This window comes from Grus americana, chromosome Z (assembly GCF_028858705.1).
Source record: "Grus americana isolate bGruAme1 chromosome Z, bGruAme1.mat, whole genome shotgun sequence".
In the NCBI taxonomy this organism is placed as follows: Eukaryota; Metazoa; Chordata; class Aves; order Gruiformes; family Gruidae; genus Grus; species Grus americana.
The window spans coordinates 36,284,179-36,306,202 of record NC_072891.1 but is presented as its reverse complement, the minus strand read 5'-3'; the positions used below and the strand labels follow the sequence as shown (position 1 = coordinate 36,306,202).

At 43.2% G+C, this 22,024-nt stretch overlaps 1 protein-coding gene across 5 annotated transcripts in view; it reads left to right on the top strand.

Annotated features, from left to right (window-relative positions):
• Positions 1-10,313, top strand: part of PSIP1 (PC4 and SRSF1 interacting protein 1) — a 35,116-nt gene extending 24,803 nt beyond the window's left edge. For all 5 annotated transcript variants that reach the window (XM_054810244.1, XM_054810241.1, XM_054810242.1 and 2 more), the window contains 6 exons: positions 36-91; positions 1,258-1,328; positions 3,201-3,302; positions 3,974-4,193; positions 6,550-6,658; positions 10,233-10,313. In XM_054810244.1, coding sequence (XP_054666219.1) covers positions 36-91; positions 1,258-1,328; positions 3,201-3,302; positions 3,974-4,193; positions 6,550-6,658; positions 10,233-10,296 — 622 coding nt within the window. In that variant the 3' untranslated portion in view covers positions 10,297-10,313. The remainder of the gene's footprint in view (positions 1-35; positions 92-1,257; positions 1,329-3,200; positions 3,303-3,973; positions 4,194-6,549; positions 6,659-10,232) is intronic.
• The last annotated feature ends 11,711 nt before the right edge of the window (positions 10,314-22,024 follow it).

Genomic DNA, 22,024 nt, shown 5'->3' with positions numbered 1-22,024 from the left:
ACAACATTGTAAAAATACCGTAATGTTTTTGATAGGCAGGGTAAAGAAGAAGGCAAGAAAGCAGAAGTTAAGAAGATGGAGAAGAAAAGAGGTTAGTTTAAAGCAGCTAAATAGTGTTTTTGGTCATCTTAAATTTTGAACAGACTTACCTGTCTGGATAAGATAATTTACTGCTAAGGATGGCTGTGGGGTCTCAGTCAGAGGTCTTGATCCATGACTTCTTCCTTCAAATCTGTGAAACACTGCATTCTTGTACTTCTGTGTTCTTTCTTTCTTCAATGCATTAGAACAGCTCTTTGCTAGTCCCACTTCACTGTCATTTGAGTTTTTAAACCTCGATTGATCCCTTCTGTTTGTGAACAAAAAAAAAGCTCTTATTCTTTGATTCGAATCACTTTAGTTCTTCCCTTCATTTTTTCCTTTCTGTCTTCTCATAACAGTAATCTGAGGGACCTCTTGAAAGTATTTAGATACTACCTCTTATTAAGCAGAAGGTGTGCTAAGCAAGAGGCTTAGATTCAGATTACCGTGGTCTTGTCTAGTAACCCACACTTGCAAACTGACATTCATAGGGATAAGTCATTCCTTTTTTAGTACTTACATCTTTAAGTGCAATCCAAATCACTGGCTGTAGTTAGTAGTATCATACAGATCCAGTGGCATGGACTCCAACCAACCCAGTGTTGGCAGGGGGAAAGAAAATAGCCAAACCCATCCTGCTTGCAGTGTTGTTCAGAATACGTGCGACTTGTGTATGAAAAAATCCAAATAGGTATTCAGCATGTGAATTAGAGATGGACATGTTCATTCATCTTGCACACCTGCTGGAGCATGTGCACTGGCAACTTCTTATTTGCATGGATTTGGACTGTAACTTGAATCATGTCCGATTTACTGAAAACAAAACCATCGATATCTAGCTGTCCTGTCATTAAAGGTTTCCCAGCTTTGTAACTCTTAGTATTTATTGAAACTTTCTTTTAAACTGTCCCACAAGTAGAGGATGACAGCTGTATATTGAAACAGAAAATTATTTTCAATTTGTAACTCCTAAGGAGAAAACTATGTAGGTTACCTACAGCGTCCAGTTTTAAAAAGCTGCATACTTTGTTTTTGGTAGTAAGCCCTGTGGTGTATTTATGTGCCTGCCCATATTTTTCTGCTTTCTATATGACGTTAACATTTGTAGAAAGGTTTCTATAAAAACAAACCTGATATGATTATCAAATATTCATGCACACTGTTCTTAATTTTCAGAAACATCAATGGATTCTAGGCTTCAACGGATACATGCAGAAATTAAGAACTCCCTGAAAATTGATAATCTTGTAAGTATACTTTTTTTAAACAGATTTATATGCATAATTCCAGTAGGAAATACTTAGCATGTGTGCTTGTTTTTAATTAATATTCTGAGAATGAACAGATTTTTTTTTCCGTTTGAAAGTAACTGCTGCTTAAATGAGGTTACTGTGAACATTAAAAGATCAATGTCAGCAAGTGAAATTGGTTTTGTTTGAAAATACTTCATAATAAATTATTTACCAGAAACATTCAGACAGAATTTTGTCAAATGAAGCATCCATGCCAGCTCCGCCTGAGCCATGCAGAAGCACCAGAGGGACACAGTGAGTGTACTAGTGGCAGACTCCTTGATGCAAGGGATCGAGGCCCCCATCTGCTGACCTCACTCATTGTCAAGGGAAGTCTGCTGCTTGTTGGTGGCTCAGAATTGGAACTTTACTGACAGACGGTTGAGGCTTGTCAGGCCTTAAGAATTAGCTGCTGCTGGTTTTCAATGTTGGGTACCAACAATACATTCAGGGGAGGCTTGCAAAGTATCAAGCTTGACTGTGACTCTGAGGGTGATGATCAAAGTATGGGGTGGTGGTCCCTTTCTTGAGGAAAGAACTTGTGAAGGAATGGATAGGACTACTAGGAGGTGGCACAATCCACCCAAAAGTGGTGCTGCCAGGAGGCTGGCCAGCCTTGTTAAGGAGCTTTAAACTAGAAACAGTTGTGGAGGAGAAAGTGAAGAAGTGGCAGAGCAGGATGGCAATCAAATGATGCAGGTTGATGTAAACAGAGTTGGCCTTGTAACCAACAGAACTCCTCAGCAGGACTGAAGTGGCGGCACCACAAGCATATGCACGGAAATAAGGAAGTGGTGGCAGCACAACATTATGAGGAAAGCTCTTACAACCTTTCTGGAGTCAGCACAACTGGGTGCTTCTTTGAAGTGGCTGTACACTAATGTGTACAGCATGGTGAACAAACCAGAGGAACTGGACATCCGTCTGCAATTGCAGGGCTATGATCTCATTGGCATCACAGAGATTTTGTGGGATAGTTCATGGGACTGGAACCTTGCTGTGTATTTATACAGGCTTTTTAGGAGAGATGGGTGCTGGGAAGACAAAATGCAGGATAACTCCTTGTATGAGAGACCAGTGAGAATGTGTGGATCTCTGCATTGGGACAGATGATAAGCCAATTGAGAGCTTATGGGTCAGGATTAGTGGGCAGACCAATAGAGGATGTCTACTGCAGATCACCTGATCAGGCAGAAGTAGAGAATGAAGTCATCTTCAGGCAATCAGGACACACCTGTGATTCAAAGGCTCTGGTCCTGATTGGAGGCTTGAACCATCCCGGTATCTGCTGAAGGGGCAGCATGGGGATTATAAAGCAATCCAGGAAGCTGCTGGAGCGTGGTAACTTCCTAACACAGGTGATCAAGGAGCTGACTTTAGTACAGTGGCTCTTAGAAATGGATCAGAAGCTACATCATTACTTCTGGATATCCTGCATAGTGTGTCATTCATCAAACTTTCAACTGAAGAATCTATAAAGATACAGTTCTGTATATTAACTGCAGTCCACTTAAGATGCTTTACTACCTTCTCAGTGGCAAGTCACTTGGGAAAAATTGTGTATGGAAAAGGCTGAGTAGGGAGAACAGCTTCAAGCATAGAATTGTGAAAGCTGCATAAAGCTTCAGATTGGCCTTTTGTTGTGGAAGTAGCTGAAAGGCCACTGATAGCAATTTTTGTTTCTAAGTTTGTAGAAATTGTTCTAAAATTAATTACATAATCAAGGAATATAGGAAGGTATCACTGAGAATGGAAATGAATTTAGTATGGCTAAGGATTATTAACATATAAGTTCAGTCTTCAAACTAATTTCTTGTTTATATATAGGATGTGAACAGGTGTATTGAGGCTCTTGATGAGCTTGCATCCCTTCAAATCACAATGCAACAAGCTCAGAAACATACAGAGATGATTCTGACCCTGAAGAAGGTGAGATCTGCAATCTTAATTAAAGTAACCTGTATGTTTCCTTAAACTGGTATCAGCATTATTTACTACTGGAGTACTGTATCTGGTTCTGGTCCCCGCAATTCAAGAACGATGCGGAAAGACTGGAGAAGGGCCAGAGGAGGCCCATGAAGATGATCAAAGGGCTGGAGAACCTGCCCTATAAGGAAAGGCTGAAGGGGTTAGGTTTGTTCTTCCCAGAGATGTCTCAGGTGGGACCTCATCACAGTATTCCAGCAGCTACAAAGAGGATGGAGGCTCTCTCTTCACAAGGAGCTATGTGGTTAAGAGAAGGGGCAGTGGGTACAAGTTGCACTGGGAGAGGTTTCATCGCAATATAAAAAAGAAATTTTTTTACGGTGAGAATGATCATTCACTGGAACAACCTCCCAAGGGATGTGGTAGAGTCCCCATCGCTGGAGTTTTTCAAGGGTGCTTGATAATCTCATCCAGGCTCCCTTTCCCACAAAGGGTTGGACCAGATGGTCTTTCACAGTCCCTTCCAACCTGGGCTATTCTGTGGTACTCCAGAGATTGCAAAAGTCTATGACATCATTTCAGGTTAAATTAAGAATTTCATCTAGCACATGATGAAATTACATAGGTATTTAAATATCTAAGTGGAGCTCATTGTTTTATTACTTTGATTTCAGATACGGAAATTCAAAGTTAGCCAAGTTATCATGGAGAAATCTACAATGCTATATAACAAGTTCAAGACCATGTTTCTGGTTGGGGAAGGAGATTCTGTTCTTTCCCAAGTACTGAATAAATCACTTGCTGAGCAGAAGCAGCATGAGGAAGCCAACAAAACCAAAGAACAGTGGAAGAAAGGCGCGAACAAAAAAATGGAAAAAGAAAAGGAGCAAACAGGTGAGTCACTGTGGTTTTAGTTTAGTTATACAGAATACCTAGTTTCCATCAATTTCTGAGCAAGCTTCAACAAACTCGTTGATGTAGGAATTCTACCCATCTGGTAAAACCTTTACATATCTGAAATAGTCAAGAATAATACTGCTATACCTAAGTTTCAAGTCTAAAGGTATGCTGTTTTCCATCGCTATTTTACCTTTATTGTCCAAAGAGAAGGGCTTTTGCAAGAATTGAGTTTAGCATTTTTTACTTCTCCATAAATTTTCTAACTTTATTACCTTGTGGAATTAAAAAACCCATTAAACATGAGGTAGAATAACATACTGCCTTCCATTCCTCAAGTAGCCTTTTGGTGCCTAGACTTCCACCTATGCTTTAACTGCTTAATTTCCTTCACTAGCCCATTCCTATAATCATGCATGCTACTATGTGTAGCAGCAGCTTTTAACTACTTACATGCTACTTCTGTGATGCAACTTCAGTAGTTCAGTCTGACAGGAAAGAAATAATCATCATTTAGGGTTGAATAGGCTTTTGTGCTCTTAGCAGTACTATTCCAGATTAATCACGAGCATTTGCACAAGTACAGCATGATAATGAAAGCTTTCCATAATAACCATGCTCCACAATAACTTAGGTCAGTTATTTAAAAAAAAAAAAGACATGTAGTAAAATAGGTATTTGCATTTTTAAATAGAGGAACAAAATGAGACAGAGACTGGAAAGCTGTGTTGCAAACGAATACAAATCCTTGAAGATGTCTACCCATCTATTAAAATTATTTAGATCCTTGGTCTCCACAAGCACTGGAGAGAAATTATATTTACTTTGAACTTGAATCCTGGGAGCAAAACTATTTCAGAAAACTGTTTGAAAGTTACAGCATCTGGATCTGAAATAAGTTACTGTAACTGAGGTGATAGAGGATGCAAGGATTCGGAATCATTGTAGTTGAAATGCCACTGTATTTGTATCTGCTAAGAAAGCAGGATGATGATAAAATCCATCCATTTTATGGAGAGAGAAGTATTCATGAGGTATTAGATGTTCCACATCTTTTCTCCAACCCACGGAACAGCACAGCTAATACTTTAACAAAGAATCTAAACTGAAAGTCTTCCTACACAGTCTGACTACTGAAGCTACTCCAGATAAGGTTAGCACTAGACTTCAAGAGAGGACACTGAAATTTGCCTAGTTGAATGGAGAATGGTAAGAACTTTTATCAGAGTAGGGGAATATTTCATGGAAGTGGATTTTTCTTTTATTTGCTACAAAGAAAAATTGTGGTTCCTTACGTCCATATTTCTGTTCTTTTAAAAATTGAACTGCTGAACTCTTACTAGCTTTATGAAGCACAACAATTACAGCAGTTTGTACTTCAGCTGAAGTACAGCTTCAGGCTGTCTACTTTGTAACAAGGGATTAGAGCATTAGTTGTTTCATTGAATTCCTCCCATGGCATTCAAGGTCAGAACTAACTCTGAGCAAGTCTACACAGATCAACTACTAGAATGTCATCTTAAGATAATCTTGTCTGCTTTTTAGCATCTCTTAGCCTATAAGTATTCAGATGAGTAATGTCTTTTTTTTTTTTTTCTTTCTTGATGTAGCACAGTAGTTTAATAGAAGGTTTTTTGGTCAACCTGTAACTTCAAATAAAATGGACTGTCAATTCTGACTTGAATTGTTGAGGAATGTCACTTTATTGAAAACTCACTGCCTTGTAATACTGGAGAAAAACATGTCATGTATTCATCACAGAAATTTTAAAGAGGTTAACTATTCCTGCTTTGACTTCACTAAATACAGCTTTTACATAGTGCTTTGTTTTTCTGCTTGACAATTGTATAGTGTAACTAAATGCTATTATTTTTTGTCATATTTGGATTATATACATACTTGTTAGAGTGGAGAGTAAATGAGATTCCATGGAACTAGTAAGTTCTCCAGTTGAAACTTCATCAGAAATCCCCCCAAATTGTCTGACCAGGTTAGAGTGGTAAACAGAATTTACTGCTGAAGTATATTCTCTCACTGCTTAGAATATAAATAAGCATTAATCCTGTTATCTGTAGCCTAGCAAGTACAAGAACTTGAAATTGCCTGAAATATATACACTTTTCATTTCACATCACTAAAATCATGGGATAAGGCTCACTGCATGGAATTTTCAGAAGTTGAAGCCGTATCATTACTGCTTTTTTTTTATTGTTTCAGCTGTCTGGGTATCAAGGTGAGGGGAAAACATTTATAGTGTTTGAGTTGATGAAGGTAAAGAAATTATCTGGGGCTTTTTATAGCACTGTTTTGACTGCCTGCAGTAGTTTTCTTTCTCTGCCCTTTCATTTTAAAGGTTCGAAGGTTCTGAATGGAGGATCTGAAGCTCAAGACACCAGCCAGTCACAAAACAACGGAGAGAACACGGAGGAGAAGAACGATAAGGATGAAGTTGGCAGTAAGAAGTGAGTTAATAACCTTACTAAGCTAAGGATCTGTTCTGCTTTAACCAAATGATGTAAAATAGAACAGCAGTAGATTGAAGTTATTTAACCATGTTGAGGTGCTGTTTTCTTTACAGAGTTTTCTCTCAACTTTAGAGAATGACAGTAGCATGCAAATGTTAAAGTTTTGAATGAACACTTTAAAAGTTACTTCACTCACTGCTGTGGGTGGAGACTTGAAGAAAAAAATTATGGGATGTCCTGTTAGGAGAGAATCGGCATGTGATGATACAGGGCAAAGTATAAGCTTTCTCCTGTGTTTTAGACTACTTGATGCTATTAAGTTGAAAGCAAAGGAAGCCTGAACCAAGTCTTAAAGAAACTAATGGGATTTATCAAGTGTTTTGTGAAATCATGTATTCTAATCAATAGCCAAGCACTTTAATCAGTGTTATATAGTATAGCTATAGAATTGCCCAAATGCAGGTAAACTGCAGGCTAGAACTTACACCTGTGAAATTTCAGAACTCTGAATGCCTTATAGAGGTTGATGCATTTACCTTTTCCAAACAAGAAGCCATGAGAATGCTTGAATTTGTCAGGAGGCATTTAAACCTTAGCCTTGCTGAAAAATGCTGTTTTGTAAACAAGAACAAACAGCAGTGACTCTTTTGTAGAATATGAGAAATGCTTAATAGAATTTAGTAAACAACAGGAAAAGGCCTAGAATTATCCTTGACCTGAATTGTTTTGTTGAAGTACCACTTTGTTTTCCTCTGAACACTTCTACACCTTGTGCTCAGGCATTTCTTTTGTTCAGCAGTATGTGTTGAAGCAAGTTTTCCTTTCATCACGGTTTTCATGCAGGCCAGGAGACAGTGCAGTTGCCTGGCATTGTTTTGGCTGTCTGCCAAGTTAAAACTTTATAAATGAGTGGAATATTTGCCATTATTTGCAGTAACGTAAACTTAAACACAACAAAACCAAAAAAGCCCTTAAGATGAAAATGAATTTGATATTTGCTGAGGGGCAGCCTCAAAACTACTGGTTTCTGGTTACACAGCTATCAGAAGCGACATTTGGGGGTTTTCAACCAGTGATACCAAATGCTCATTTGATCTGGACAAGCAGCGTGTTACAGGAACATAACAAAGGCACAAGTGTAGGGTCCTAACACAGGTTGCACAGTCCAGCATGCTGCTTGAATAGCCGATTTGGCCAAATCACAGTCACTAACAAAGTGCGACACTTGCAAGGCAATTCAGTAATCACACACAGACACAGATTCGTAGGGGTTGGAAGGGACCTCTGGAGATCATCTAGTCCAACCCCCCTGCTAGAGCAGGATCACCTAGAGCAAGTTGCACAGGATCGTGTCCAGGCAGGTTTTGAATATCTCCAGAGAAGGAGACTCCACAGCCTCTCTGGGCAGCCTGTTCCAGTGCTCGGTCACCCTCAAAGTGAAGAAGTTTTTCCTCATATTCAGGTGGAACTTCCTGTGTTCCAGTTTGTGCCCATTGCCCCTTGTCCTGTCACTGGGCACCACTGAGAAGAGTCTGGCCCCATCCTCTAGACATTCACCCTTTAGATATTTATAAGCATTGATGAGATCCCCTCTCAGTGTTCTCTTCTCCAGGCTAAACAGACCCAGCTCTCTCAGCCTTTCTTCATACAAGAGATGCCCCACTCCCCTAATCATCCTTGTAGCCCTCCTTGGGACTCTCTCCAGGAGTTCCCTGTCTTTCTTGAACTGGGGACAACAGAACTGGACACACAACTCCACGTGTGGCCTCACCAGGGCAGAGTGGGAGGAGAACCTCCCTTGACCTGCTGGCCACGCTCTCCTTAATGCACCCCAGGATCCCATTGGCCTTCTTGGCCATGAGGGCACATTGCTGGCTCATGGAGAGCTTGTTGTCCACCAGGACTCCCAGGTCCTTCTCCGCAGCGCTGCTTCCCAGCAGGTCAACCCCTAACCTGTACTGGTGCCTGGGGTTATTCCTGCCTAGGTGCAGGACCCTACACTTGCCCTTACTGAATTTCATGTGGTTCCTCTTTGCCCAACTCTCCAGCCTGTCCAATTGTTGCTGAATGTCAATAATAGAATACACTTGGCCAAATATTTAAAAATAAATGACTACTAAACTGGTTCTCCAAGGTAGAAATTTTTCATGGCCTGCTCCTTTACTTGTTCCTGTGGAACCTGACAGCACTTGGATTTCTGAGTAGTAGAGAGACAATCTCAGTCAGATTGCCTTTTATATTTGTGATTAAAAGAATTAAGAATATTTGAGTGCGTGAATGACACCTCAATGGACATTGGTCAAAAGAAATTTAAGGCACATACTTCAGATAGCTATGCAACATGCTTGGAAAAGGCTGTTCAGTACAAAGTGCATCTCAAAAAAGCAACTTTGAGGCAAGAAAACTTACGTTTTTAGTCCTTCAGTAATTTGTGATTGTATCTGTAAAACTTGCAGATACATTTTTCATGAATAAGCTAGTGGCGGTGTCATGTTCTGCTGGTAAACACTGCTTTCTTGAAGTTGTGTGTGGTGTTTGCTACGGCCTTGAAGTCTATGCTCCAACGCACTCCTTGGCTTAACTCAACAAAGAAAGAAACCGACTTCACAAAAAAGCCTGTATGGCTACTTGGGAGCAGTTTCTGTGGCCTTACATTCATTGTTGGCTAACAGCTGTAAACCAGATTTTGTATCACCTCTTGCAAACACATTATTGAGAAATGAATCCACATACCTGTTCTAAATTCAAGCAAGCTACAGACTCTAATGTCTGTCCATCATACAAACTTTTTTTTCCCCCAGTATTTTTCATACATTTTTATTTGTAACATTCAGCTTCTTACAAGTGAGAAACTAGTGAGCAAAATAAATATGAACAAATCATCAATGTTCAAAACACCCCTGCAGTTCCCACTGCTGACTCTAAGCAAATAATTTGTAAACTATCAGATCACGGGGCTGTCTGTTCAGTTCTGAGCTTTACTCCCTTCAATAATTAGAGGCAACATGTGTCCCTACCTTTCTGAAGGTGTACTTCAGAAATTTTGGAAGACAGAAGTTGTGTAACCTAATACTTCTGCAGTGATTGGCACTTAAGAACATCTTTCTATTCTCATTTGGTAAAAATAGATACTGCTTCCTGAGGTTACCTTAGTGTTTCCAAACAAGAATAATAACACAGTGGATTATTCCTGGCTACTAAGAAAAGAGACAATTGGTATGGGATATCAAGTCAGAGTGTTATTCCATCTGAGCTGACACATTTGGCAGCAGACTAGGGAGGACTGCCTTGAATGGAACAGAAACTGACTTCTGAGCAACTGCTGTTCATGGCCAGTCACACACACGTTAGTAATGTTAATTACTGCCAGCTTAGCTTCACATTTGGGGGCAGTCAGTCCGAGAGAGAAGACATACAGCTGGCATCACTGCCTGCCTCAGCTCTTCAGGCTTGATCTACTGCTGAAGCTACGTTAGCATCACTTACTCTAGAACAGTACAAATTCATCTGGAGGAAGTCTTGCTGTCTGTGTTTCTGTGTGTTCGTTAACGTTGCTTTATTTTGTTTCTAGGGCATGTGATGAAGAGAAAGAGCTTGAAAAGCCAGCAAACGATCCTGCCTTTGAAAACAACTGATGTGACTGGTGTCTTTTTTTTAAAATACAGATTAAAGAGGATTGCTAAGTTTTGCATTTAAAATCTATAGACTGCTGAAAGTTTTAAATAATTTTATAAGCATAGTATTTTAAATTTTGTGGAATAAAAGCCCCTTTAATCTTGGCTTAAAAGTATTTAAACACTTTTGCCAATAGTTTTGTCCAGTATTAACAGGTAACACATTTCAAAAAATGAAATCTTTTTCCAGTTAGAAAACAAATGCTTCCATGTTACAGGACTTGCAGTATATTTTTTTACTGGACTACTATGTGTTTGTCCAGCTAATGGCAGGAAAAAGTTAATACTTTTAACTGCCCCGTTGCTTCATTCATATAAAACCTGCTCTCTTCCCATGATACTGACCTCTGTGCATAGTTTTTCAACTCTTGTTGGGATGTCTTTTCGCTGTGTTTTGTAGGAGTTGGAAGCAGCATTTTTATAGCTGGTAAAATGTTTAAGTATACTTAATCACTTTTTTTAAAGAAGTCTAGTTCTGTTCTTGCAAAACTCGTGCCAATTTACTGCAATGTGACTTTATGGTATGCTTTTGGTATAATAAGTATACTAGAAAGAAATGTGTTTTCACAGAACCTGTCAATGCATATTGGTTGGAAAACACTGTCTTCAACTGTTTATGAAAATAAAGAATTTAAATTGATAAGAGACTGGTTCTTAAAACTAATTTGTAGAGACAGAAGCTTTCATAGGAACAAGTAGCATCTGCTTTTAGTACAATTTTGATTTTTATTGTCTTGGCATTACCTTGGGGATATCTAACTTGAATTTTAACAGAAACATGGGTAAGGTATTTTAAGAAAAATTCCTAAAGGCATGAAAGGGAATGAAACAGGGAGAAGCTCCTCTGAAAATCCTTTCTTGAAACACACAGTTTGCTTAATATCAGAACTAGAAACAACTTCTATGTGACTGGAAAATGGTATTTGACAAAGACCAGCCAGGTTAGAAATTAGTCTTTATTAGCCCTAAGAATGTTGTTAGGGGGCTGGGAGGGAAGGTGTGGTGGGGTGACCCTGGCTGGAGGCCAGGTGTCTGCTAGAGCCACTCTTGTCACTCCCCTCCTTAACTAGACAGGGGAGAAAAAAGTATAACAAAGGGCTCGTGGGTTGAGATAAGGACAGGGAGAGATCACTCACCGATCAGTCATGGGCAAAACACACTCAACTTAGGAAAAAAAAAAAAGTATGTAATGTATTATCAAGCAAAACAGAGTAATGAGAAATAAAACCAATTCTTAAAACATCTCCCCCCACCCCTCCCTTCTTCCTGGGGTCAACTTCACTCCCGATTTCTCTACTTCCCCCCAACCAGTGCAGGGGGATGGGGAATGGGAGTTGTGGTCAGTTCATCACATGTCTCTGCTGCTCCTTACTCCTCGTCCTTGGAGTCCTCACACTCTTTCCCTGCTCCAGCATGGGGTCCCTCCCACAGGAGACAGTCCTAAACCAACTTCTCCAACATGAGTCCTTCCCATGGGCTGCAGTTTTTCACAGACTGCTCCAGTGTGGGTCCCCCACGGGGTCACAAGTCCTGCCAGCAAACCTGCTCCAGCATGGGCTCCTCTCTCCACGGGGCCACAGGTCCTGCCAGGAGCCTGCTTTAGCGCGGGCTTCCCACAGGCTCACAGCCTCCTTCAGGTGTCTCCACCTGCTCCAGTGTGGGGTCCTCCATGGGCTACAGGTGGAATCTTTGCTCCCCATCATCCTCCATGGGCTTCAGGGGGACAGCCTGCTTCACTATGGTCTCCATGGGCTGCAGGGGAACCTCTGCTCCAGCACCTGGAGCACCTCCTCCCCCTCCTTCACTGACGTGGGTGTCTGCAGAGTTGTTCCTCTCACATCTTCCCACTTTGGCTGAAAAAGCTGCTGCTAGTTTTCTTTTTCCCTTCTTAACTATATTATCCAGAGGTGCTACCACTGTTGCTGATGGGCTCGGCCTTGACCAGCGGTGGGTCCATCTTAGAGCCGGCTGGCATTGGCTCTGTCAGACACAGGGGAGCTTCTAGCAGCTTCTCACAGAAGCCACCCCTGTAGCACCCCTGCTACAAAAACATTGTCATGCAAAACCAAAACAGAAGGTGACTGTTCCAGGTGTACACAACACCTTGTATTCTGTCACCTTTGGGTCAGCAACAGAAAACCACCATCACAGCCTGGTGGAGACCAGTACCTCTGAAGCTTTAACTCACATCATTCAACAAGGAAGAGTTTTCAGTATTGCACCATGACCAAAGCAGCACAGTATCAAATACTGAGGAGCCAGATTATTTCTTCTTCACATGGAATCATAGAAGGATTTGGGTTGGAAGGGACCTCAAAGACCATCTAGGTCCAAGCCCTCTGCCATGGGCATGTCTCCACTAGACCTGGTTGCCCAAAGCCCCATCCAACCTGGCCTTGAACACTTCCAGGGAGGGGGCAGCTACAGCTTCTCTGGGCAACCTGTTCCAGTGCCTCACCACCCTCACAGTAAAGAATTTCTTCCTTACGTCCAATCTAAATCGACCCTCTTTTAGTTTAAACCCACTACCCCTTGTCCTATCCCTACACTCCCTGATAAACAGTCCCTCTCCAGCTTTCCTGTAGGCCCCTTCAGGTACTGGAAGGCTGCAATAAGGTCTCCCTGGAGCCTCCTCCAGGCTGAACAACCCCAACTGTCTCAGCCTGTCTTCATAGGAGAGGTGCTCCAGCCCTGTGATCAGCTTTGTGGCCCTCCTCTGGACTCGCTCCAACAGCTCCATGTCTCTCCTGTACTGGGGCCCCCAGAGCTGGATGCAGTACTCCAGGTGGGGTCTCACCAGAGCGGAGTAGAGGGGCAGGATCACCTCCCTCGACCTGCTGGTCACACCTCTTTTGATGCAGCCCAGGACACGGTTGGCTTTCTGGGCTGCAAGCGCACACTGCCGGCTCATGTTGAGCTTCTCATCAATCAATACCCCCAAGTCCTTCTCCTCAGGGCTGCTCTCAATCCATTCCCCACTCAGCCTGTAGTTGTGCTTGCAGTTGTTCCAAACCCACGTGCAGGACCTTGCACTTGGCCTTGTTGAACTTCTTGCGGTTCGCACGGGCCCACCTCTCCAGCCTGTTACGGTTCCTCTGGATGGCATCCCTTCCCTGCAGTGTGTCAACCACACCACACAGCTTGGTGTCATTGGCAAACTTGCTGAGGGTGCACTCGATCCCACTGTCCATGTCTCCGACAAAGTTGTTAAACAGTGCCGGTCCCAGTACCCACCCCTGAGGAACGCCACTCATCACCGTTCTCCACTTGGACATTGAGCCGTTGATCACAATTCTTTGAGGGCGACCATCCAGCCAGTTCCTTATCCACCGAGTGGTCCATCCATCGAATCCATGTCTCTCCAATTTAGAGACAAGGATGTCATGCGGGACAGTGTCAAATGCTTTGCACTTGTCCAGGTAGATGACATCCATTGCTCTTCCCTTGTCCACCAACACTGTAACCCCATTATAGAAGGCCACCAAATTTGTCAGGCATGATTTGCCCTTAGTGAAGCCATGTTGGCTGTCACCAATCACCTCCTTATTTTCCATCTGCCTGAGCATAGTTTCCAGGAGGATCTGCTCCATGATCTGGCTGGGCGCAGAAGTGAGACTGACCGGCCTGTAGTTCCCTGGGTCTTCCTTTTTTCCCTTCTTAAAAATGAGGGTTCTGCTTCCCTTTTTCCAGTCAGTGGGAGCTTCGCCAGACTGCCACAACTTCTCCAATATGATGGAGAGTGGCTTAGCAACTTCATCCGCCAGTTCCCTCAGGACCCACGGATGCATCTCATCAGGTCCCATGGGCTTGTGCACCTTCAGGTTCCTTAGATGGTCTTGACCTGATCTTCTCCTACAGTGGGTGGTTCTTCATTCTCCCAGTCCCTGCCTTTGCCTTCTGTGACCTGGGCAGTGTGGCTCGAGCACTTGCCAGTGAAGACTGAGGCAAAAAAATTCACTGAGTACCTCGGCCTTCTCCATATTGCAGGTAACCATGTTTCATTCTGGAGGCAGCCCACATTTTCCTTAGTCTTCCTTTTATCACTATGATGTACCTATAGAATCTTTTCTTCTTGTCCTTAACATCCCTGGCCAGATTTAACTCTCTCAGGACTTTAGCATTCCTAACCTGATCCCTGGCTGCTTGGACAGTTTCTCTGTATTCCTCCCAGGCTACATGACCTTGCTTCCACCCGCTGTAGGTTTTCTTTTTGTGTTTGAGTTTGCCCAGGAGCTCCTTGTTCACCCATGGGGGCTTCCGGGCGTTTTTGCCTGACTCCCTCTTTGTTGGGATGCATTGCTTGAGCTTGGGGGAGGTGATCCTTGACTACTAACCAGCTTGCTTGGGCCCCTCTTCCCTCCAGGGCTTTGTCCCATGGTACTCTACCAAGCAGATCTCTGAAGAAGCCAAAGTCTGCTCTCCCGAAGTCCAGGGCAGTGAGCTTGCTCTGTGCCCTCCTTGCTGCCCTGAGGATCTTGAACTCCACCATTTCTTGGTCACTGCAGCCAAGGCTGCCCTTGAGCTTCACATTCCCCACCAGCCCCTCCTTCTTGGTGAGAACAAGGTCCAGCATGGCACCTCTCCTCATTGGCTCCTCTATCACTTAGAGGAGGAAGTTATCATCAACACATTCCAGGAACCTCCTGGATTGCTTGTGCCCTGCTGTGTTGCCCCTCCAACAGATATTGGGGTGATTGAAGTCCCCCATGAGGACCAGGGCTTGTGAATGTGAGGCTGCTCCTATCTGTCTATGGAGGGCCTGAACCGCTTGGTCTCCCTGGTCAGGTGGCCTGTAGCAGACCCCCACTATGATGTCCCCTGCCCCAGCCCTCCCTTTAATCCTAACCCATAAGCTCTCGGTCAGCTCCTCCTCCATCCCCAGGCAGAGCTCCATGCACTCCAGCTGGTCATTGACATAGAGGGTGACACCCCCTCCTGGTCTCCCCTGCCTGTCCTTCCTAAAAAGCCTATATCCTTCCATTCCAACACTCCAGTCATAGGAGCTGTCCCACCACAGCTCCATGATGCCAATGAGATCATAGCCCTGCAGGCATGCGCACGTCTCCAACTCCTCTTGTTTATTCCCCGTGCTACATTTGCATAGAGGCATTTCAGTTGGGCCCCTGATGAGGCTGACTGACTGGCTCGGGTGGCCAGAATTCCTCTGAGGTCTTTTCCCAGCGTTTCCCTGTTGGTTCCTAGCTCGTCTCCTCCAGACTTCAAGCATGCTGCAGTACATCCAGCACGTCTCTGAGCAACAGGCTGAGGGCCATTGCCAGCACCCTGTCCATCTAACCTGGGCATGTTGTCCCACAACTTGTCACAAGCAAGCCTGATATTGCTCCCCCTACCCCTTCAAGCCTAGTTTAAAGCTCCATCAATGAGCCCCACTAGCTCCTGGGCAAAGACCCTTTTTCCCCTTTGAGAGAGGTGAATCCCATCAGAGTTCCTCAAACCTGGTGCCATGTAGGCCATCCTGTTGCCAAAAAACCCAAAACTGTGGCAGTGACACCAGCCACGGAGCCATGTGTTTATGGACCATGTGTCCGCCTGTTCCTCCTAACATGGTTGCCCACAACTGGAAGGAGGGAGGAAAAAATAACCTGTGCTCCAGATCCCTTCAGTGACTGTCCCAAGACCCTGAAGCCTCTTTTGATGGCTTTTGCATTGTGCGTCACAGCTTCATCCCCACCCACGTGGAGGAGAAGTAGTGGGTAGTAGTCAGAGGGCCACACCAGGCTGGAGAGTTTCCTCGTGATGTCCTTAACCTGGGCTCCAGGGAGGCAGCAGAGGAGGGTCTGCCCAGCATATCGGACCCACCGTACCCCTCAGAAGGGAGTCCCCTACAACTATAACCCGCCTGTTCTTCCTCACGGAGGTGGTCACGATACGGGGTGTGGGCCTTTCTGGCCTTGGTGATACCTCTGGTGTAGCTCAACATGCCTTCTAAATTGCTGTCATGGGTTTTTTGTTGTTCCTTCGTTCTTACCCAGGGGAGTACAGAGAAAAGGGATATCTTGCATACAAAACAAGGCTTACAGCTTTTCCCCATTCCAAGTTCAGCAACTTGGTACAATCTGTACTTCTGTTGGCAGTTCTGCTCTTAGAGTAGTGCTAAGCAGCTAGAGCTGGTAATAAGAAAAGGCAACTTCAACCTTCACTACATCAGGACCAGGTGAAGGTCAGCAACTTCAGCACTGCTTTCAAACTTCTCTGCTTTACAGAACCTGAAAGTGACAGGTTTATCGTGAGAATAACACTTTTTTTCACTGAAATCATGCACTATTATGAAGTAACTCCTCCCTACTCTCCGTGTCTGCCTTTTTGTTGTTTGGGGTTTTGTTTTGTTTTTTTCTTTCTTCCTAACAGACTGGAACAGTATACTGCATAATAGTTTTCGGATTGTAGCCCTCTTCTCCCCTTCTCTTCACTTGCATGGTTTAAGTAATAACAAAAAAATCCTCACTAGTGACCAGAGACACAGAAAAAAAGCATGAAAAACCTGAAATCAGAACTCTAGTATGTCATACTCATTGCACAAGCAGTATTAATGTTTATTGTGTTTAAAAATGCTAATTATCTTTGCTAGTTTGCCCTAGTTACTAATTTTTACGTAACTTTGCCAGAATCCATCACTGTGAATTTTTCTTTCCCTGCTAAATGCACTGCTCTGTCAGAGACCATGTGTGCAGGGTGTAGTCGCTACACGTAAGCTGCTGCTAATGCCTGTTTGAGGTAGTTTGACCAACTTTTAACTGTCCATTTACATAGTGGTACACCTAAACGATGTTAACTGCTTGTATAGGTTGTCCTTAAGCAGAACCCATTACCTTTATTTTTGGGCTCAATAATCTGTAAACTGGCTGTAAAGTTAAGATGAGGCAGGATTATAGGTTTGGTAATGTGGAAAAGCCAACAGAAGAATATTCATTTTAACTTGAACAACACTGCTCACCAGCAGCTGAGTTTATGGAGCCTGTTTTGCTGTATTTGCACAGCAGACTTCTTACTATTAGCATACACTGCGCGCTTTCTAAAGATTTCTTGACTATATTGAGTATGTCTAGGTTTTGTAGATGCAAGTGTATTTTTTACCATCCTTATTACTCCACTATCATTTTTGTGAATGGATAGAAGCACATGCACATGTACGCATCTGTAGTGATCTTTACAAAAACATGATATGTGCATATTTACATGATAGTGCTATTTCCACGCCACCTTCCTGCCCGAAGTTGCCAACAGCCTAAAACTCTCTATTTTCTCTTCAAAGTTCTGTTGATGAAAGAGGAAGAGATGTGAAGGGTGCCTGGGAAAGGCCTCCATGCTGCTGCTCAAAGAAGCACACTCCTAAACGACTTTTTGCACAAAACATAGCAGCACTCAGTTACAGTAGCACTCTGTACTGACGTGCTGGCTGCCTTGGGGAAATTAAAGTATCAAGCTACAGGCATTTAGAAAAGTTAATGATTAAATATTGAAACCTGTATTTACAAAGCAGAATCCACTTACGTGATTACTGGAAGTTACAACTCGGCATGGAAAGTTGTTTTAGTTCCCAGCAATACAGTTAAGATTTTGAATACAGCAATCTCCCACACAAAAGTGAAAGCACGTGAGTAGTTACTAAATGCTACAATTGTTTACAAAGCTTACCATGCGCATAATGACTCTCTACTGGTGTGATGAAATGGCAGGTGTTTATGTACCACAACTGAGTAGCTTTCAGATCTTGACAACAGTACCTCAGGTTACTGAGCTGGTAGGTCAATAGCCATGGCAGCTCCCAGTATGAACTGGCCCTCGGCAGGTGGCCATGATGTTTGGCCTCCACAGATCCTGGGTTTTGGCAACTGTTAGCATTTCACAGCAGACTGCAGTTCAGGGGAGACACTAACATGGCCATACAGCTAGACCATTGGACAGCAGCGTTCTTGTTCAGCTTCCAAGTAAAGGTAGTTACTGTACACTGAATTTTGCATATTTCTACATACAGCTAGTCACAAGGTGTATTTTATTGCCTTAGGAGACTAAAACAACTTCCACTTTCAGCCTCAAAAGCATTTCTGAAAAGATGTTAAAGGAAATGGGAATTCTCACATAGGCACTTTCTGATTCTGACCATTCCTTTGTATTAAAGGATGTTATTGCTAGGCTGCTCTCGGTTGTCTTTGAAAGGTCATGGAGAACAGGAGAGGTGCCTGAGGACTGGAAGAAAGACAGTGTCACTCTGGTCTTCAAAAAGGGCAAGAAGGAGGAACCAGGGAAGTACAGGTCAGTCAGCCTTACCTCCATCTCTGGGAAGGTGATGGAACAGCTCATTCTGGGGGTCATCAATGAGCATGTGGAGGAGAAGGTGGTTGTTGGGAGTGGTCAACATGGATTCACCAAGGGGAAATCATGCCTGACCAATCTGATAGCCTTCTGTGATGGCATGAGCAGCTGGGTGGATGAGGGGAGAGCAGTCGCTGTTGTCTACCTTGACTTCAGGTAGACATCACCTCTCATAACATCCTTGCTAGAAAGCTTATGAAGTGTGGGTCGGATGAGTGGACAGTGAGGTGGGTTGAGAACTGGCTGAACGGCAGAGCCCAGAGGGTTGTGCTAAGCGTCATAGAGTCTAGTTGGAGGCCTGTAGCTAGAGGTGTGCCCCAAGGGTCGGTGCTTGGTCCAGTCTTATTCAACATATTCATCAATGACCTGGACGAGGGGACAGGGTGTACCCTCAGCCAGTTTGCTGATGATACAGAACTGGGAGGAGTAGCCAACACACCGGAAGGCTGCGCTGCCATCAGGTGAGACCTGGACAGGCTAGAGAATTGGGCAAAGAGGAACCACATGAAATTCAGTAAGGGCAAGTGTAGGGTCCTGCACCAGGCACCAGTACAGGTACAAGGATGATTAGGGGCCTGGAGCATCTCTTGTATGAGGAAAGGCTGAGAGAGCTGGGTCTGTTTAGCCTGGAGAAGAGAACACTGAGAGGGGATCTCATCAACGCTTATAAATATCTAAAGGGCAGATGTCAAGAGGAAGGGGACAGACTCTTCTCAGTGGCGCCCAGCGACAGGACAAGGGGCAACAGGCACAAACTGGAACACAGGAAGTTCCACCTGAATATGAGAAAAAAAGTCTTCACTTCGAGGGTGACCGAGCACTGGAACAGGCTGCCCAAAGAGATGGTGGAGTCTCCTTCTCTAGAGATATTCAACACCTGCCTGGACACGATCCTGTGCAACCTCCTCTAGGTGATCCTGCTCTAGCAGGGGGGCTGGACTAGATGATCTCCAGAGGCTCCTTCCAACCTCTACTAATCTATGATTCGTGAATCAAAACTCCTTTTACCAAAAAAACAGGTAGTGTATATTTGACAAGTATGCCATATCCAGCTTGTTTTCACACAGGTGTTGATAAGCTAACACACATCTGTCTTTCACAACTGTTTCAGAGACAATGGGTCAACCATGCCACTACTGCAAAGGGATAAATGAAATGGATGCAGAGATGAGCTCCTGATTGTATGCTGCAAGTCATTGCAGTCATGCTCTATCCATTCAGCTGCTTGGGGTTTTACTGCCTGAATTTACTGCCCATTTACAAACCAGAAGTAACCTAAATTCATAGAATGTCAATGACTGTAGAAATGGTCACCTCGCCTTCCAAGATGCCAGAGAGCTGAGAACTGACTAGGCAGTCAAACTTAAGTCGCCCAAGGAATAAGGCTGATTCTTTTTGCAGAAAGGAAGCAAAGCACAAAATGTAAAGCAGGGTTAGCTTTGGCAGTAGCATCCCTACTTCAAGATTTCGGTTTACTACAGCTTAAAATATTGTGCAGCCCTGCGGAGTTGCTCATCATTCAAGTGCACAAGGGGCTGATGTGATAACAAGTGCCCAGCTAGCAGTGGAAAGTGACACTGTCTATGTGAATCACATTTTCCTTTGGAACTTCACACCAACAGTAAAATGAGAGGGGCCCTCCTCTTCCTCAACACAAGAAACAGCATTCTGTATCAGCAAGGCAAAAACTTGCATTAGGGAGAGAATCTCCAAGACCTTTTGGAGGTTTGCAATAAGTTATAAAGGTTCACACTGCCAAATCACTAAGCATTTAAAAAAAGATCAGGGCAAAAAGCTAACCACAGATTCAGGTTAATGCTTTTTAGATTCAACCAATTCAACTACAGTTTTTAATACTCCAGCTTTTCTGCTTCCGTACAGACACAAGTCCACATGTCAGCAGGCAGGGCCCTTAAATTTTCATTTAAATATAACTCAAATAATCTCCCGGTTCCATTCCCTTACATCCAGTTTATTGTAATGAGGGGTTATAAGAAAAAATTGCTGTCTTGCTTTAAAAAAAAAAAAGAGACATAAATACCAAACACACAGACAAGGGATTATTAGAAAAAAAAAATTCTCATTTTTCATCGTGAAGTAATAAACCTACTTGGAAGTTTTGATCACTGAAACACTAACAGTATTTAACAAGTAGCCAAAACAAAAACCGAGCCAGTGTCATAGAAATTTAACTACACTGGGTGCAATGCTGGATTTCACTCAGAGGACTCATTCAGAAAGATTACATTAAATTAAGACCAGACCCAGCAGTTTCTGGGAAGTAAAGTTATCTTTAAAAACTCTGATTTAGTGTAACCTTTTTGTCATTGAATTTTAATCATTCAATATGAAATAGGACCAGAACACACAAACAGCAGCTTCTAATATGAGTTCTACTCTGTTTTGTAGTTAAGCACAGGATGTACTCAACTCCCACACCCAGATTGTGGCCAGCCTCCTTTGGCCTTATTGGAAGTACAGGACTGGCCATAACAAAATTTCATCATCTGCAGGGACAGCAATTTTGAAATATAATTGACCATAACTTTTTGCTGGAAGTAAGGTAAATGGGTTGGGTGACAGACAGCATACCAAGGCAGAATTAGTTTAATGAAAGAGTATATTCACATTTTGGCCACTCTCTTCTCCCTACTGTTAAAAAAGAAAAAAAAAAAAAACACATTAAAAACCCCCTACTGATTGCTGCCTTAGAATTCAGCACAAGAAGCCATCAAACAAGCAAACAGTATCTTTGGAAATCATGCCAGCTGTCTACATGATCTCAGTCCCGATACTGAAGAGGACTGGGAAGCCCATGTGCTACCAAGAGACAGCTGAGAGAGGAGGACATTAGGGAAAGATGAAGAGTAGTAACTTCAGAGGCAAATACTGAAGTTGCAACCAGGGTTGTATTGCAGGGAACATTTAAAGCAGCTGCTACAGCACTGCAGAGCAGCCTAGCCCTAGCAGTTCAACTATTGACAGTTATGGTGGGCAGGGCACTCCTTCTGCAGATTCCTGAAGGATAAGAGAACCATCACCACCTGCTGCTACGGGTGCTTGGTTCACCACTTTGTTTTCAAAATACACAAGCCAACAGCTGGCTGACTTACAAGATCAAAAAAAAAAAAAAGAAAAATAATCTTTTTTTTGTCCTAAAAAGAGCACAGATTTATATTCAGATGACCTAATACACCACCGGAAAGCAGTCAGATACGTCAGTGATGAATGGTGTCCTGCAAACACTTAAGACACTTTTGTTTCAAGACATCTAAGCCAATCAAGTGAGCACTTGCAGAATCTGCAGCCACAGCACCTGAATAGAATTCGTCAAATACATTTCTGTATGCAGGTT